At 46.2% G+C, this 18,808-nt stretch overlaps 5 protein-coding genes across 5 annotated transcripts; 1 reads left to right on the top strand and 4 right to left on the bottom strand.

Moving 5' to 3' along the window:
• Window positions 1-3,945: 3,945 nt before the first annotated feature.
• FOMMEDRAFT_162559 (uncharacterized protein) lies at window positions 3,946-5,119 on the bottom strand (the record flags this gene model as incomplete). Its single annotated transcript, XM_007271912.1, has 5 exons — window positions 3,946-4,195; window positions 4,270-4,364; window positions 4,445-4,558; window positions 4,646-4,755; window positions 5,080-5,119. 5 exons carry the CDS (start codon window positions 5,117-5,119, stop codon window positions 3,946-3,948), a joined length of 609 nt encoding a protein of 202 aa, XP_007271974.1.
• Window positions 5,120-5,340: 221 nt separating this feature from the next.
• FOMMEDRAFT_162558 (uncharacterized protein) lies at window positions 5,341-6,081 on the bottom strand (the record flags this gene model as incomplete). Its single annotated transcript, XM_007271911.1, has 6 exons — window positions 5,341-5,422; window positions 5,476-5,516; window positions 5,573-5,629; window positions 5,702-5,785; window positions 5,823-5,957; window positions 6,022-6,081. 6 exons carry the CDS (start codon window positions 6,079-6,081, stop codon window positions 5,341-5,343), a joined length of 459 nt encoding a protein of 152 aa, XP_007271973.1.
• Window positions 6,082-9,774: 3,693 nt separating this feature from the next.
• On the bottom strand, window positions 9,775-10,592 carry FOMMEDRAFT_48042 (macro domain-like protein; the record flags this gene model as incomplete). The annotated part of the gene is made up of 2 exons (XM_007271888.1): window positions 9,775-10,334; window positions 10,547-10,592. Coding segments are annotated over 2 exons (606 nt in total), but the record flags the coding sequence as incomplete, so codon positions are not given.
• Window positions 10,593-12,251: 1,659 nt separating this feature from the next.
• Window positions 12,252-14,063, top strand: FOMMEDRAFT_115086 (Formyltransferase; the record flags this gene model as incomplete). The annotated part of the gene is made up of 8 exons (XM_007271910.1): window positions 12,252-12,426; window positions 12,485-12,559; window positions 12,612-12,698; window positions 12,744-13,021; window positions 13,086-13,187; window positions 13,248-13,379; window positions 13,452-13,775; window positions 13,842-14,063. 7 exons carry the CDS (start codon window positions 12,252-12,254, stop codon window positions 13,761-13,763), a joined length of 1,161 nt encoding a protein of 386 aa, XP_007271972.1. The 3' UTR covers window positions 13,764-13,775; window positions 13,842-14,063.
• A 1,100-nt stretch (window positions 14,064-15,163) lies between these two features.
• On the bottom strand, window positions 15,164-17,253 carry FOMMEDRAFT_130208 (hexose transporter; the record flags this gene model as incomplete). Its single annotated transcript, XM_007271909.1, has 5 exons — window positions 15,164-15,805; window positions 15,860-16,321; window positions 16,396-17,007; window positions 17,072-17,104; window positions 17,165-17,253. 5 exons carry the CDS (start codon window positions 17,251-17,253, stop codon window positions 15,427-15,429), a joined length of 1,575 nt encoding a protein of 524 aa, XP_007271971.1. The 3' UTR covers window positions 15,164-15,426.
• Between the last annotated feature and the right edge of the window lie 1,555 nt (window positions 17,254-18,808).

Below are 18,808 nucleotides of genomic sequence, written 5' to 3'. Positions count from 1 at the left end.
ATTCAAAGGGAATGAGACCAGGAATGAGACCAAGAAGAACATTAATATGGCAGGTAGCTCTCAGCCCCAGAGAAACGCTTCTTTGAGCCTTTCTTCCGCTAGGACAAGATGACAAAGCCGTTCAGAGGCGGATCCAACTGAGAAGCACTTCTCGTTATAGCAGTTCTTCTCTTCGTCAATGCAGTCAATGAGGAAATCAAGAACAAGGTTGACTGCTTACCATATCAATTATCATTGTCAACCCCGCCCACACGCATGTCTCGTCTACACGCCGTAACGTAACGCGTTCTGCACTAGCTGATGCTCTCGCATGCGCGCCTCTCTTCGCTGCCCTCCCATGCGTAATAAACGCCAGGTTGGCCCATGTTCAACCGCACCGTCCCGCCGGGACGTCGATAAATTGTGTTGAGCCGTTTCAGTGCGACACATCTGGTCTAGAGTACCTTTCTGCACTGTGGCAGTGACACGCTGCGCTGCAGGCGAGACGGACAAACGGACGCCCACTGGGCCGAAATGAATTCTTCCGTGTGACCCTCGCGTGACCCTGATACGTTTTTGTCGACGGACTTGTGTACACCAACCGCCGCTTCTTGGATGGTTGTTATTTTGTCCTGTACTCACAAACTAACCCCCCGAATTTACCGAATATGGCTTCTCCCGCACAACATCACGTATTTCCTGCCCGCTTCTTCTTGCTTCGAAACCTCACTGTCACACACGCGCACTCACACCTTTTTTCTATCTTGCTTTGCCAGGCAGCGGCATAGCGATATCGACAACTGTATTCCTACGTGCTCACACGCATAGCGTTCGTCTCCACGGCACCGTCTACAAGCCATGTATTCTCGGGAAGCACAGCTTTCTCTGCCGGTTCCAGAGCTTATTCAAGCCGGACTGCCTTGTTTGCTAGTCGTCTTGCTCACTTGCCTGCCTGCCAACCAAAGTACATCCCGTTTCCCCGAGGTCATTGTCTCAATGGTTCAACACTCATCTCCTATCTCCGCGCGTCTCCTCGCGTATTCTTGCACTACAGAAGAAAGAACGCGAAAAGGCAGCGCGGAAGGAGAGTTGAGTAATCGCGCATACATGCTAGGAAAGTATGAGAAGGAAAAAAAGGAAATCTCTCTCAAGTGAAACTAAATGTTTATTCAAAAGAATCTTGAGAAAACAACTGTGCGACCCGCTCGGAAACCATAGAAGGATCACGACTGCCGCCCGTCCGCACACCCACTTCCCCGCTCATCATGTGGACAATTTCCATATATCATTATCATAATCTATTATCTCGATCAGGCATTCCATTGCATCGCCGTCCACGATCCCGGATTATCCATCAACATCTCAATTGGCGAAATACAAATCATATACAGATATGCTCACATACAATGCATACATGCAAAACGCACGATGCCCGACGAGAATTCCGATAAATACGTATCTAACATTTAGACAAGTAGGCAAAGAAAAATAGCAATGATTTCGCTATTCGTTCCCAACCTATCCTGACGACGTACGGCATGCCCACGCTCAGTCTAATGTGCTTTCGCTAGCGTTGTTGCTACTACTGTGTCATATGCGTGTGCCTTTTGCTCATGTTATGACTCCTTTGTTCGGCGTCTGGCTCCGTCTCTCAGCAGCTCGTCGTTCGCCCTGTATCTCCTGTTTCGAACAAAACCTGATCGGACCTGTGATCGCAATACACACATGCAACAAATGCACTCGTGTTGTACGTCTGTCCCGCCCCGCTCTCACCGTTCATCTATCTGATCTTGGCTCTGTTGTGTTCTCTAAATCTGCCCCTTTTCCCGCTAAATATAGTCTCCGATTTCCGTCTCGTGAACACCCGACACCCGGACGTCAGGTCGGTCGGTCAGACAAGATGTGTAGTAACTCGAAAGGAGTGTGTCTCATGCACACACACGCGAGTCTGGCTCTTGGTCCGTTTCAAACTGGCTTAGTGACATTTGACATTGCTATCGTGTCCTTTCTCCATAGAGGAGTCAAGGCGGTGGTCAATGAAACTAAACACTAAACGCTGTCGACATACCCTACACCTCAAATTCTAAATTCTCAGGTGTCATAATTCACCCGGACGCGACGTCGGGATTACACAGGGCGGACAAATATGTCCGAAGCTCCGCGAATGAAGATGTTTTAGACAACTCGGTGGTTCTAATCGGTTCGAATGGCTCGAATGGGCAAATGTGTGCTCTATCCTCCCCACTGCTCTAAATTGAACCAACTCCCTATCTCCCCCATCTCCCCCTTCTGACTGTACGTGTGGCGACTAGCTTTTTTTAATGCGCGCGTCGGCGCTTAGTGATTAATCCGCGGAGCTTGTGGCCTGTAAATGGCCAAAGTCTGCGGGTGATGATATCTGTGATGTTGTTTGGCTCGCGTTGCGAGTCGGATCTCTTATTCTGCGTATATACGTACGGGCCGATGGAAAGATATTTTTTTGATATTCGCTTCACTTCAAGTCATCTTGGCACACAATTATTCCCAAGACATGGTGGCTTTCAGCGCAAGGAACCTTTACACATGGGAAGGTAGTCCGTCCTACGTCTTTGCTTTCATTGGTTGAAGCACAGTTCATTGCAAGGAACATTCATACACAGGAAAGCAGTCCGTCCTACCTCTTGTTGCAATTGGTTGACGAACAGACACCAAGAAAGCATCCGTAACAGATACTAGGCAGCAATCTTATTAAACATTCAAAGCGGCCAATATAATGGTACAATGTACGTGTCCAATGTAGTGTTTGTCCTTCTTTCAATTTACCTATCGATGAGATAACAATCAGGCATTATGTTCTGCATGCAGATTGCTGATAGTGTATTGATAGACAAAATGCAACGCAACGGATCCGAGGAGGCAAATGGAAATGCATAATCATGACTGTTTGTCGAGGTGAGGCGTTATGTATTGTATTTTTGCGCTTCTTGCGTGGTTTCGGAGCGTCGGTTGCATTTTGGGCTGAATGCCTGAATGCTTGAACCAATCGCCGCCTCGTTCTGGACGGACATCGGACGCGGACCTCGTTGCTAACCAGACTAAATTGACTTGTCCAACCAACCAACCAATCAACCAACCAACCAACGGATGGATGGACAACGGACGAGTCTAAGAGCAACGTGAAGCCCATGAAGCCGATGGACTGCCTCCCCCTCTCTTCATTCTTCATATGTACCTGAAAAACGGAACTTTTGCGCTTTGATTTATTTTGTGTTACTCCTTTCACCAAGTGTGTTGAGAAAAGGTTGGTCTCATGCCTGATTTGGTCAGATGAAGAATGAAGACTGGTGGAAATATTGATGTGAGCAAAATCTGCTTGGAATAGGTGTTTAATACAATGCTCGGACGCAGAGGAAAATGCTAACGAAATACACGAAGTGCTTTCGAATGCACAAATTAACGTCAATCTGTATAGACGTGTGTACGAATGCAAGAGCATTTGTTCTTTCTCCCCTTTCGTCCTCTACCTTTGCTTCATTAATCTTTATGCCCTTGAGCCTCTGCACCGTTTCGCCTGTGCACTTTGGTCGTCTCGCGCTGTATAGACGCCTACCATGTCTTCAGATGCTATATGCTGACATCGAAGTGGAAGCTCTCCCGTTCCTAGAGTTAACTACTTCTCTCGCTTCCCTCCACGTCTTAAAGCTTCCAACAGAGCGCTTCAATACCAGATCCTTAATTCTCTTACTCTATGCGACGCTCGCTGCTACTACTGATGAGGGGTCGGAGAGATGGGAAAGACGAGAAAGAGAAAGAGAACACGAACGAAAATAACGATGACACCGGAAGACTTCGGAGTCAGAGTAGCTTTGCATTATCATGCACAAGACGTGTGAGAAGTTCGCTACTCCTTCTCCTCCCCTCACAGTCCATCTCTTCCTGTCTATCATCTCTTCCCGTCATCCACTTATACATCTTCTATGCTTCGATTTATACTTTTGTCGTAGATGCACTGACTTCTCCCGGGCGGTCACCTAAATTTGAAGGACGTTCCCGTGTATCTTTCCTTCCCATTTCCCCTGTGTTATCTTCGCCTTCGGCATCGTGTGTACGCGGCCAGCGTGAAGAGTCAGTTTCAGCGATCGTGCACAACTCTGAGCCGTTGTGCCGTCGCCACCGCTGCCGGAATCCAGAAGAAAGGTGAGTGATGAACGCCTGAGACAGGGTGTGCACGGAATTTCTATGCGGATGATAGATGATGTGAGGTGCTGGTGGAATTACGAGAGGGGGGATGGACTAAGGATGAAGACAGACTTCTGCTTGTAGAACGTCCGTCGGGTATGTGCGTCACGCTGCAAATTGTCTGTCCAGAACGCAGAAATGCCATTCCATCGCATTAGCGTCGGTGTCTATGTCCAGGTACGGTATTAGCAGAAGCCCCGAATCTGTACGTCGACGTCTTTCTTTCCATCTGGTCTTAGCCCCATACAAGTACGTCCATCCATTTTGTTTCCCCTGCCTGCCTATGTACGCTTCCCGCACCCAAGTATGTACCCTCGAAAGTTGACACCTTGGCTTCCTTAGCTCCTAGATAGCTTCTCTTCTACCCTATTCATTCGTACCATACGTTAGTCCTTATGCCTTCTACTATCTCCTGGTTATTTCCCGCCGTCCACCTGGGTTCACAGACAGCTCGCAGAGTAGAGTGGGGGATCCCGTACCAGGTTGCTGGCGGTTTACCCTTCATCGCCCTCCTTCTCTCTTCTCCCGCCTCTGCGAGCCATGTGAAATCACTCAGCGCTACACGGTACGATTGCGTCAGAATGGACCATGGATTCCGAGTATCTGACAATGAGCCTATGACACGCGCGAGGATATCGTGATATTGTCATGCCGTGTGGGTAGCATTAAAGGTGTGGGGGTAAAGGTGATGGGTTATTGAATGAAAGACAGAGGCCAGGAGTGAAGAACACAGTGTCTCCCAGCGTACTCAATCAAACGAATTCTAGGGGGAAATATGTTCCTCCTGTTCCTGTCTCCTGCTCCTATTCCTGCGGTCCTGAACAACTTGACGAGTGAATTAAGAGCAAGACATATCAGCTGGCTGTGCTAGCTTTCAAGTACCGACAGTCAAAATGTACCGAAATTTTGCGAGCTCTGGCATCTTCAATGAGATAGAGAGCTAGAGCTTGAGCCAGGTGGGCGCCTACAGAGGTGTGATGCGAGAGTTAGACCTAAGAAGGCGCATTTTTACCCTGTTTCATATCCCTCTGTTTATCCCCCCTCGAATTGCGGGTAATATCCACGACATCGACGATTCCATTGCGTGTACAGGCGCATTGTGTACACCGACTGCAGCTATGTTTAGAGGAATGATTATATTTGTCAGCGAGACCGTGTCCCGCTTAGCTCCAGCGCAGCACTGTCATCAAATATTCCTTCGGGGCCCCTAATTGACCTCGTGGGTCTGCGGAATCATTTCGCATACAGTTCCCCCCATTTGATTCCGAGAGAGCGCACGTTGTGTATTTCTGGCCATCACGAAGGTCGCGCCCGATAATCTGCATTCCTTTTTTTATTTTCGTGCCGAGCTTTTGTCGGCATCGGTTTCCCGGACCAAAGTGTGGTCAAGCTCAAGGTGCATTTGGGTTTGGTACCCTCGAGTCGGCAATATCTGGCGCACAAATTGCGGGAATAGAGATTCAAGGTGAGTTCTTGTTCCTTCCAGCGCATTGACTTCACTCACCGTGGTGGGCTTCGTTTCGTTGGCATTTCCCAATTCTGAAGACGAGTTTGTACATCGGACAAGTTGTATACCCGGTTTCCCAATCTCGAAGTCAGCACCTTCTTTGAGGGGGAGGGGTTACAACTCCGCGGAAACGTAAGAGCAGTTCGAGTGTCTGTGCGTGTGCTCCAATTGGTGATACATTAGAGAAGTGACTGAAGAGGAGGCTAGTGTATGCAGAGAGTCCGTGCTGTGCCACTTCGTCGACACAGTGGCACTATGCAACGGGAGTATTCTTAGGCTTACTCCTCCGCCCTCCTCGTTGTAAACGCGTGGCAAACAGTATTCAAATTATGGAACAATGGAACTTTCCATTTCGAGTAAGAAAAGTAGCCGGCCATTTCGGCTTACTTTAATTGATCCACGTGGACAATTGTTCCGGGCGCCGATCAATCACGTCGATCCCAAATTGCTTCCGTCGAAGACTCAACTTGACGTGTCAATCCAATTGCGGGGGTTTCCGGCCTCCACAATAAACGTATTGAGCTATTGGAGAATGTACTAGGTAATACGTTATGTATATTCCATACACTATACCTACATGTGTTGTTTATTTATATACAGGTACAATAAATTGTGGTAGAACACAACATATTCAATGAAACGTTAGTCAGTACAGTAAAATAATTCACTACACACAACATTAGGATCAACATGAAAGTAATGTGTAATAGATTATAGATTTTCTCTATAACCTTTTATCACCTCAGTTGCAAGGGTACCTATGTGTTTAATGAAACAAGACAGTTATGCTGAACAGGCGTGTTTCCTATTGTAGTAAAGGGAAGCAAATTGGTACTGCCTTCTTTTGGAAGTCAAGTGCCATCCACCCAGTTAGTTAACTTACACGTTAATCAACAAATACCTGGAAAGACGTACCATAAGTAAAATACGAGCGTAGAATAAGCACTATGAAGAAGAAAAAAATGAACAAATAACACAGTAAAGGAGGTCATTGCCCAATTGGGTGTCCTTGCCTCCAAAGAAGGTAGCGCCAATCATTTGCCTTTTACAGGGATGACGATGAAATGACATCTTCTTTCACACCTCACACAATTACAATGCCATCCTTACATTATTACAAGCGGACTAGCCTGTACCCATCCAACTATCCTTCCATCAACACATCGCGCTACTGCATTCGAACTTTGAGAAAATCGATTCGAGCATATTTTGGAACTGCGTTTGTAGTTCCCGTACTTTGGTGGAACGGACCTTGAAAGTTGAGACACACCACTACCTCAATTCATTAATTTGCATTGTGGTAACCTCGTGTATTGTGGTCCGGTGCCGTCTTGATGCACATTTACTCGGCTGCCAAGGGGTGTTCTCCAGCCAGCTGCTGTAATTGCACTATTTATCGGATCGGATGTCGCTTTGTCTGTAGAGTAAAGAGCAGGTACGTTCCCAGTGAACCTGCTACTTCTGTGGATCGCAATTGGATTATCAAACTTAAAGGCACGCTTTTTACTCACAAACCATCTATCTTTGAATCGTACTCCTGTCCTAATGCATACGGCAGCGCTGCGGAAGCATGAAAAGGACTACTGCTGCGTAAAACTGATTAATCACGCGACAATCAACATGGGCGTCTTTATAGATATAAATGTTGCGCTTCGTTGAATCCTAGCTATATAGCCAGGCTCCATTGCAAGGCCTCATCTCACCTAGTTAGCAATTCAACCATTGTGATCGATGGTGGTGGAGATGGAAGATCATCGGCCAAGAGTACGGCCTCTGAGAATAATGCGTTGCAGTGAACTCAACCGGCGTTAGCGGTGACCGTTGTAAGTCAACACCTGGAAGTTTGACCTGTGGGAAGAAGCCTGGAGCCGATCCTCTATTGCCCCCTAGCTCTGCAGGGAAATCGGTGGATCGAATTGAGAATATGGTTCACTTCGAGAATTATTGAAGAATAGACGCCGTGTGTTCGAATGTATGGGATAACCGTCTCATTCATTTAACTGATGTGTACATTTGATTGTCACTCTCCTGAGACCATCGGCATCGTGGAGCAGCATTCTGACGTGTACATAGGCCTGCAAATCAAGCATGGAAATGCAAATGTAGAATGAAGATATGAAAGAAACATGGGTTTGCAGTTATCTTAACTCCAATTTCAGTTCTATAAATGCAGAGTTTAAACTCTCCAGAGTACTCTACCTATGTGAGTTTCGCAGAAGTACACATTAAAGTGTGCGTCGTTCGAGAAGGAAAAATGAATTACAGCACAATTCAACTTTCATTCTTCCGCGATCCAGACATTTGAAAAATTACAGTATTTTAGTAACTCTACGGACAAGTACAACCTTCCACGTCCAACTTACTTTCCGCATGCCGATACGACACTATATCCGAGTCGGAGCTACCTACCTTCCATCATTCAGACCTTCTGTCAGTCGAGTGCAGGAAACGAACAATGTCACGTAAAAGTATCGATCTCATTAGCGTACTTGAGCGGTCGACTTACCTCCCGCGATCCTGTTTACCTTCGCAACTAATGCAGCGTTCAAGAATGCAAGAGATCTAGAGCTGTGCCTGCGGACTTTTCGCGGTCTGCAAGTGTCAAGCTGAAGTGGGAGACAGGAAGTCCAGTCCTTACATTGAAGCACTTAATCAACCCATTTCTATGTAGAACTCATTAGTTTTCACTGCCTGAATTCAATTCAATAGAAACCAAGCTAGCACTCAATTTTCCTTTCGGTATTCCAAAAAGTTTGCAGGCTACGTTGCTCACCCAAAGTAAGGTATTTTTGAGAAAAATCCTTCGCCTAATTGGGATGACCGAGCATCAGGGCGATCCAATCTATTTGTTGCATCTTCTGGGCGGTGTTGAACGGTCTGCGATCCGATTCACTGTTTCATTATCGAAAGATGACCTGTTCCAGGAGTTTCATCGGTAGAGTCCTTGCTTGTCTGAACAGACATGCGTGAAGTTGAAATTCCCTTCACGATTCAATGCTACTTCTCTCTCAAAAAGCATAGATTGACCTCGATTTGCACGTACAATGCCCCCTTACTGTCAGATCGTCGATTCCTTCCTTGACGTCTCTTGCTATCTAGATCCTCCCGCGAAGGTTCGTGGGTTTGATGCCATGTGCAGTGAATTGTCCTTTAAATTCTGGATTTGTCTAGTAACGGCATGCGACACCTCGCTTGATGTTGGATAACGTCGGCGGTCATTGCTCTAATGGTCTGGTAATTACGGATGGGAGGTCTCGACCATTTGCTGGACACTGGTTGACGAACAAAACGCGCTCCTTACGCGCGGGAAAGAGATAAGGAGTGAACTCTGCTGGAGTGCACCCCGAATACATTGATGCCTGGTCATTTTACCTCTGGAAGTCCGCTGGCCTGTCCGAGTGCATTTATTCTGGGACAGTTCACGCAAGTCCTCGGAGTAACTTTGCTACTTCTTTGCGCGACACCTCATGATCGAGATTGATTCCACGCTGCATCTGCATCCGGGGGGCGAAGTGCAAGGCGCCAGGACAAAAAGTGATGAATTTTCAAGTTTAGATCCGGGAAGGTCATAGCGAGCGCACGAACGCGATGACGGACCAGGATTATTTGAAATATCTCGTCATGACCACACGGATGTGATGCGGGCAAGAGGACTGATGGTAGCCAATTCTATAACTGCGTCCGGCGGAATAATCAGAAGATACACGTACGGCATAAGAACAAGCAGAGTGGTGATTGAACGTCCCACGTTCGACAGCGCGGACACCTTGGGAGAAGCTCAGAAGGTGACGCGGAGTCAAGGACGTCACTTCGAATTCTTAATATCGCGTAAAAGGCCGTCCAAGGATGGGTGAATTGGCCTAATAGTTTGGTGCACCGAGGACCAGTCGGACGAAGGATTACGTTAGGGACAGCGGCATAAAAGACAATGCGGCGACTTAGCACGCTAGCCGCATATCAGAAAATTATTAGATGTCGACTAATGAATTGCGGTCGTCGCATTCTGTTCAGTTCCGGAAAATGACACTACCTACTCCTTCCCCTTTGCAAATTCGAATTCGTTAGGAGCGCTCTGACCACGTATTCTCCAATTGCTTTATGATGCTTTGTACGTCTTCCCACTCGAGTGAGCTCCACTTCGCTGGCATGCGAATTGCTTCATCGAAGTTCTTCACCGCCAGCGCAAATTGCATTGCAAAGCGATCATAGGGTATCTTTCCCGTGCCAACCCCCAGTCCTGGCATCAAGACACTACGAATTAGTGGCTTCTCGTGCACCGAATCGTGTCGTGGAGTCTGAGAGCCAGAATCATACTCGGTGTTTCCCTTTATATCACTATTGTGCCGCGTTATCTCGGCAAGTAGAGCCCAAACTACGTTGTAGACAATGTCACGATTCCACGAAATATCTTGAGGCCAGTGCATTGTTGGGCAAAGTATCAGATATTTGCAATCTGTTGTACCCTTTTGTGCATCGATGACGTTGTCTGGGAGTAGCAACGCCGATGCTGAGCCAGGGACTGCGAAGCCCTTCCACTCCTTGTATAACTCCGCCTGTACGAATCGCGTTAAAGCAAAGTAGTCCGTGGGAGGAGAGAGTAGTTTTGAGATGGCATCGTCGAAGGCACCGTCTGCAGAAGTAAGCCATATGTCAGATTTTTCCGAACCATGTAAGTTGATACAAACAGCGTGTTCATCAGAATGTTAGGTGGTTCTCAACAGGAAATATCTCATTCTCTACCCACTCCACTTGAGAAAGGAAGTACGAAGTTGTGCCTAAGGCGATGTTTTTACGCGGGCCGCCTTCGGCACGAGAGAACTTCGATTTCTGACGAGTACTTACCCATCCGACCGTACGAATTAGCAGGGCTCACAATTGCGTCAAATTTTGTGCCCGGAAGGTCGTTTAGCCTTGCCCGTACGAAATGAAATCTACTGCGCAATGGGAGTTGAATTTCTTTATCGAGAGCGGCCTTCCACTCGTCATAGAGCTTATCGTCACTTCCAGGGACGATCAGATGGAAATCGATATCCATAGTGACCCTTTGCAGGTGACGGACCGGAAACTGGAGAAAAATACTGAGTTGTTGAACAAGTAACTAAACTGAACCTTTAAGGGACACATACACGAGAAATCGTGAGGAGTTGTTCGAGATGGAGATATTGGACATCAACTGATTTAACTCTGCGACGAATCACGATTGTGGCTCAACGGCTTAGTCAGAAATTGACTTCCTCTTTCGGAAACCAGGAACGGTGATAACCATCAGAGTAGAGCATCAATGCGAAGATTGGCCTGTATTTGTGGCGTTTTCCATGATTCTGACGACACTGATCGCGAAGTCAAAGGCAAGAGATGTTTGTACCTCGCAGCTTGGCATTCCATAGATGCCATGCCGGTGTGCCTGTGATACTAGTGAGGAATAGAAGGAAAGGAACAAAACCTTAGGAAAGCAGCAAGCGTGCTTCAATAGCAGATTGCCGTACAAGCACACACGAGAATAAAGCATCTCAAGCGCTTTCTGAGCGATGTTCGATGATGAGGCGGCATGGATGAAGTGCTGACATGTCATAATCCGAAATAAGGGAACAGATTCCATGTAGCAGTTTAGACTAGAAGGGGGATTTGCCTCGCCCGTCTGGACTGCGTCCGCGGCGCAACGAAATGTGCCCATGGCTTCAAATCAACCGAGAAAGCCTGTTTAGCGAGACTTCGCCGCGCATCTCCGAGACACCGACAACGGAATACTAACTTCCAATCATTTGCCGAACGTAACTTCTGTTCGATCACTTCACACACCTGTATTGTTAGGTATAAAGATGAACAGACTGTTAATACGAGCTGTGTATAGAAACTTACTGCCCCTATGTGGCAGAGATGACTCTGAAAAGAAGCGAGCGGAGCAATCGGGGACGCCTAATACATGCAAGAATACAAAGGACTCGTTTTATCGAAGGACCCGTGTACAGATCTTGATATATCAGTACATTCAGAATGTGTGGGCCGTGTATTCAGTGCGGCAGCCGGTGCATCTGAGTGATGCGGTTCATCGGCGAAGCTGAAGCCACATTAACCTTCCATAAGGGCCGAACATTTTTCGGAATCTGTTTTAGCCTCTTGTGTAGAATGAGTACGGGTACGGAGATTACCGAAGAAGAAGATCAATTCACTGAATACCGAGGCGATGATGCGTTCCGCTTGAAAGTAATCGATTTACCTTATGATTAATTCCGTGGATGAACGTGTTGTTCAGTTACAAATCATTTGACATTAGTAGCAACGTCCGTGAGACGCTGGATTCAAAGACTGGCTATTGAATGCCCCAGCACAAGTAATTCATCCCACACACATAGCATCACATAGGGTAAGGGCAACGTTATCAATATGTGGGTGAAAAGAATCAAAGATATATGAACATCGACGCGCCCACCAAACTTGGAATTGCACTGTGACAGGCTTAATTATGACTGCTCATGTGATCGTGTAATATAACGCGTTACGGCTGTCGACTTTTGCTTGCTTGTACTCATCATTTACGGACAGCGCAATGCTGCTACGTGCCTTCTTATCTCAAAGGGTTACAAGGCATAAGGAACATCGTTATTGGCAACATTCTTTGCGAAATTTAACCTCTGTGGCAACGTCGGGCCCATTCAGCATTTTATTTCTCGGAAGAGACGAGTTTTCTGTGCTAGTGCTGGATCAACTACATAAACATCAAGGTGCATTGCAACAGAATGTTCAATAGTTAAAAGAAACTAAACTTGTACTGCTAGGAAGACGTGTGGAATGATATCGCCATTGCGACTCTTCCGGATGAAAAGACTGGAAGAAATGGTTCGAAGATTTCTATTTGTGAGTGTTTTGTCATTTTATATGTTTCTTCGCCCTGATAAGGTATCTCTAGCACCCCTAAAACTCAGAAGCCTTGAGTTGGGGCTTGAGACACATCTCATTCCCCGCAAGAAGGCTGCTTTCAAGGATTGGTCTGTGAGTAAATCAGCTGGTCACTGTTTCGCTGCCTCATTGCGTCCACGAGTTCAGCCACCTTCTCAATTCTTCCGTGTGCCGCCGTTGCCAAATCAACTCTTGGTGACAGCCTCGTTTGGAAGGATGATACCCGATCGAATACTTCATCTGTTCCCAGTGTCCCGACGACTAAATGTCCATCCTTCTTTAATTCCATTTTACCGAGGTCCAGCGCCCATCCAGCACACAATTGCGGACGGGAGGAGCGAAACAGGGGTGTGCGTCTTGGAAATGAAAGAGAAGCGATTTGGTGCAGATGTTGGTGAAATATGGGCGAAAAAATCGCTGGTAAGTGTGATCGGTTACGGTTACGCAATAGTATGATATCAACTTCTAATCTAATGTCATGAAGGATGTTCAATCAGGAGTGACGTTTTCTGCATTGAGGGATAAACTCGCTATTGAAGGAGGGAAACTGCTTGTCTCTGTGCTTAAGAATATGATTGCTGGCACTGTGCGTTGTTTTGTTAAGCAAAATTATTAGTGACGTAATCTCTTTCGGGGAACTGTTCAGTTAATTGCAACCCCTCAAGATGATGCGAACGCATCCTATGCTCCTTTCACCACTCAAGAAACAGCGACCGTCGATTTTCATTCATGGGATGCGTTAAAGGTGGAACGAATGTATCGTGCAATTGGACATCAGGTACCTCTAGGAATGTACTCCTTTTTGGAACGAACATACATGTTTGACATTTTTTATCTCGATATTCACTAGAAACCTATTGTCACGACCCTGCCTTCGCTTAAGACCCTCCAACTGCATGCGCCACAACCCTTTGTTCAACCTACCTCGGATGCAGAACCGCCAAAGCCTTTACGAGCGTTACACACGCCAGGTGACACAACTTTTGACCCTACAACGCGTAAGCTTGCAATCAGATGCGCCAACGGGACGTTTCTATACGTGCCAGTTGTAAAGCAGCAGGATAAGAAACTACTTTCTGCGGAAGATTGGTGGAAAGGTGTTTGGCCGGAATGGTTGAATAACAAAGTCATGAAACTCGGGTATGGAAGCAGAGCGGCATGACTGCCGAGGGCGGTAAGTGTTCTACCCGAAATGAAGAATTCGACTTCTCCTTGCTTAACAATATTGTTGGCTACGTAGAAAAATACTTATCTTCGTCGTTTGAAAGAAGATACAGTTTTTCCTTTTATAGTACTAATTACATTTGATGAACAATTAATAAGCAGATTATTTGGCGCAATTCATTATATGTCATCAGTTACTTCTTCACCGCCAATCCACACACTCGTAGCCAACAAATCCTGGTCTAGGCCTTCTAGGCGTAGGGCCTGGTCCTGGAGTCTCGGAAACAAGGTTGAATTTGTAAGTCCCGATTGTCCTGCCACGTATATCTCGTTTTCATTCTGCTCGTGTTCCGCCTTGTTCCTCGCCTAATTGCCGCCGAGGTCTCGCCCCTCGGAAGCATGCTTCCCATTTCTATGATGAGATGTATACTCAAATACACTTGCACCCCGGAAGCCGAGCTTTGCACAAAGCTAAAGCTGTAAAGTGCGATCGGAAATTATGCCCGATACCTATCCGGCGTCGGAATCGAGTCGGTTGAGTGAGAAGAATCAGGGATGCATACTGCGGGACTTTCTCCTCTTTACAAGCGTTTTTCATTTCGCTTGTTCCTAACCTTTCAGGTAATGTTTCCTCGCAACCTGTTCACCAAGTACCTGGCAGAAAATGGACCTGCAACATACTTAACGCCAGCCCCACTGAGATTCTGATAGACCATCCACATGCAACTGAACTTCATTGGGACTCTATTGATACAGTCGAACTTTGAACTTACCGTGTACCTACTTCAAAGCAGATGAAGCCGGTCCCCTTGTTCACACCAATGTGTGAAGACATACTTCTCCCGCATTTTTAAACCCGATCAGTCCAGCATCGTACTCAATACGTTCATTTCATCTTGTTAAATCCGATACTGGTGTATTATTTTTGTAACAAAGAAAGTGTGAGGGTACCTTCGAAGGTATGCCCATTCGCGTGCGCCGAAACGGGAGAAAAGAAGACGAGGGTAGAAAATAGCTTCAGACGGAAGCGCCATCCCTCCAAGTTCCATCAGCGCCCTTTCTCCACTCCGAGTCCGAGATGCCTTGGCATATATACTATGCACCCTCATTTCCCACTTCTGCTGAAAGAGACTGCCGAGCGAGTTGATCGGCTGCGATTGTCTCGGGAACAGGGAAGAAAGAATAGGCTTCGACGTCTTCTATGACTAAACAACTATTGTATTGGATTCGCCCCGAGCAATTAATTCATCGAGAGTTTTATCCTATGATTGGAACCCTCCATCCATTACACGAATGTATACCAGCGTCAAATTGCATCACTGTCGCATGTGTTCAACAGCCGAAATTAGCCATCTTTCTCTTGTTTCTTGACACTGATAGGGGCAAGACAAGGCTCTGCTGTCTACTTACATACTTTGCCATCGGGTGATACGGCATACATACGTGCGAGAACTCTCCTTTAATACGTAAAGGACACCAGCGGGGAAACGTACTCATTAATAATATCGGTGAATGTGAATGAAACTCAGGCTATCGTACCACCAGATGCGACCAGTTGCTTATAACAAAGACCAAGAGAACATTAACAACAGCATCGTGACCAGAATGGAACAAAAGGAAGACAAGATTGGAAAAGGAAGAAAGACTGAGCAACTATGCGTTCAGACCGTCTTCTCGGGAATCTGGTAAGATGTCCCACTGGCTTTGTCGTCGGTCAAGTGGTTATCGTGGACATCGCGGGCAGCGCCTGCAACCTGGTCAACCGCCTCTTCGCCGTCGAACAACGCAGCTGTTTCCTCGAGTGAACGGCCCTTTGTCTCGACGACGTAGAAGTAACAGAAGACGAGCTCGACCAAGATCCAACAGCAATACACGACGTAATATTTCCATCCAATAGCATCGAGCGCGATAGGATTAACATACTGGTTGAAAATAAGTGCAAGGGAGATCGTGAAGTTGAATACATTGAAGGTCTTCGCGCGAATGTTGTATGGCACAATTTCTATCGTATATGATACGATAAGTGGTGTGAACGCCAAACTAAGGTATGCAACGTTATCATGATAGCATGTCAGAATCGATGAAATCACATACTCGTAGGACGCATAGTACAAGAAAATGAATGCGATAACGGCGTGTGCTGCTTGATCGCTCCCTGTATTTGCAAAAACACCGGCACATGCAGTCTGAAGAGTGAAGAACACAAGCATGCCGATACATGAGGTAAGGAACAACAGACGACGACCAAGGCGCTCGACAAAGAAGCTCGCCATGATTGCGATTGCAAGGTTCCAGATTTGAAGGATACCATTGATTAGCAGCTGAGTCGTTGGGTCCGTGATGCCGATCGAATCAAAGACTTTGTTGAGATAATACGATACTAATCCGTTGCCCGACCACTGCGAGAAGAATGCGATAGCGACAACGATGCGTAAACGTTTGAGGTTTCCTTTTTTCGTAACAAGCGACTTCCAGCCGACATTAGCATTAACATGACGGTCGAGGTCGATAGCAGCTTTAATCTCTTCAAACTCGTACTGGACAAGAGGATCTTGTCTAAGCAGCGTGAAAGAGCGCGTGAGCATATGGCGAAATGTAGTGAACAGAACATTGGCTGAAGGAGAACATACTCGTTACCATCCGCATGATAATACGCAAGCGTTCTGAGTGCCTGAGCCTCTTTGCCTTTCGACACAAGGTAACGCGGTGATTCAGGAGCAAACCAGACGAGGGCCACCTGAATAACAGAGGGAAGTCCCTGCAGGAGGGAAGGCACTCGCCACGCCCAAGAAGTTGGAATTTTGAATGTACCATACGTTGACCATGCAGCGATGATAGCACCGGAGTACCAAAGCGAATTGTACACTGAAGTGAGAGCTGCTCTGTATGGCGGATATGAAATCTCGGAGACAAGCATCGGTGCGGAGTTCGTAGCAAACGTGAGACCAAAACCAATCATAAAGCGTGCACCAATAAACATGTTGACAGTTTGAGATGCTGTCTGAAGAGCAGTTGCACCGATCATAATAGCTGCTCCAACAAAAACGGTTGGCCTTCGCCCAATGCCATCCGAAAGATATGGCGCAAAGGGATAAGCAGCAAGAGCTCCGATGTTTTGGATAGCATTAAGAAGGCCAAGCATGGAACCTGACGGCTTGTTGAAGGCATTCTCCCACTGGTCGAGGGACTGTAGCCCGTTCATCATGCTCCCGTCGTATCCATTAGTTGAAGATGTGATAAGGCTGAATGACAAGGTTGAATAGTGAGTGGAACCCTGTGAAATCGGCAAAGGGCAGTAACACGTACAATAAGACGATCCAGGCATTCAGGCGGATAAGTCTGACAGAGAGCAGTCAATCTGAATAAGCCGAAGAGTATACTAAGGTGGCATGACCTCACCGCCAATTATTATACCACTTGCGATTTGGATCAAGAAGATGAGCGTAACCAGCATATATTTTCTCGCTAGCTACAGCACCAACGCCCATGTTTGTCGGGAGATAAGCGATGAGAAGGGGGATGAGTTGGCACAGGCAGTGCTGAGTACGAGCTTGATGCGGGAAGTCGCATTTTATATTCTATAGTTTTCTGTGATAGTGGTCAGGAACGCAGAGCGCACGGGATCATTAGAAGGTCCACTTGCTTCAATTTGCTTGATGGCCGATCAGCTGATAACCACATGTTTGTTTCCCCACAGTTTTCCCACATCATCTTAAAAGCAGAAACAGTTCTCCCCCGTTCTCTGCTAATTTGTTCCTTAATCCATAAAATTCTTAGAAAATCCGAGCCAGTGTATAAAAAATGGAAGTACTCACCTCAAAGCAAGTCTCTCGACCTTTCAAGTGCAAAACTAAACTAAACAAACGCCATACAAAATCTCTTGTTGCACATGGAATTTCCATGCTCATCATTAGGGACTGTATGATACGGGGAAACATCGGAACAAGACTCGGATGTTACACATTTTCGTGCTTTCTAGGCGATCGGTTACCCGATGCCTCTACAACAACATTTCACGGACCGCAGCGTCCCGCTCATCTATTACAATGGGCTTCTCAGCGTGTTCGACCACCATCAAGGGCTCGGCATCATTCATTGTGATTTGGTTTGTTTCAATAGGCGATGTGCTTGCTCCTTACCCGTAAGAGTGGCCAAAGCGCAGAGGTTTCAAGTGGGACTGGAACTTTTGAATGAATATTAGAATAACCTAAACTTGCAGGAACATGCTAACTTGAACGTCTGAAGAGGAACGTTGTGTTACGTACTATTAGATTGCGCTCTGGATTAGGAAATCCCCAATTGCCTTATGTAGAGTTACCATCACGAAAAAGTCTTAAGTATTGTATTCACTTGTAATCCTATACATTTTGTACCTTTTATAAATTTTACATTATAAGCAGATATTATACTTTCACAAATTAATAATTATGTCTTAGCCTTGTAATCTTAGGAAGTATGTTATAATCACTTGTATAACTTGACAATTTATATTATTATAATTGTAATTGTCAAGTTTTACAAGTATTCTTGTTTACTTATTTAACATTGTACTTTCCTTGCTTAACCCCCTATGAAGATTATATTAACATTCTACAAGTCATTACAAGTGTTTGAATAGCTTGCTTTTGCTTAGTATACAATTTTGTATCAAATAATTAATCAAATATAATTATATTTAAATTATAGAATACAAAAATAGTAAATAATACACTATTTCTACAGTCCCAACCCCTGCACCACTAGCTGCCTCTGTCTCATTCTTCTGCGAGTGGGATTTGTGTTGGAAAAGGATGAATGCATTCTCAGGCCGTTCGACATAGTCTTCGTCACCATGTTTTGGTTGTCGCTCGGTCCCTGCAAGTTGAATTGCGAGCGTGTGTGAATTGAGGTCGAGCAGGTTGTGGTGATTGAGGCTGCGCCTGTGAGACGAGTTTAGAGTGATTAGCAAGTGAAAATAAGAGAGAGAAAAAACGCACTGCGACAGTGTGCAGCAAGTGTCGGTGGGTCGACCTGGGTTGGAATCCGGAGTGTTGAGCGAGCTAA

The sequence above is a fragment of the Fomitiporia mediterranea genome, assembly GCF_000271605.1.
Source record: "Fomitiporia mediterranea MF3/22 unplaced genomic scaffold FOMMEscaffold_19, whole genome shotgun sequence".
Classification (NCBI taxonomy): Eukaryota; Fungi; Basidiomycota; class Agaricomycetes; order Hymenochaetales; family Hymenochaetaceae; genus Fomitiporia; species Fomitiporia mediterranea.
This window is presented reverse-complemented; position numbering and strand designations above follow the sequence as displayed.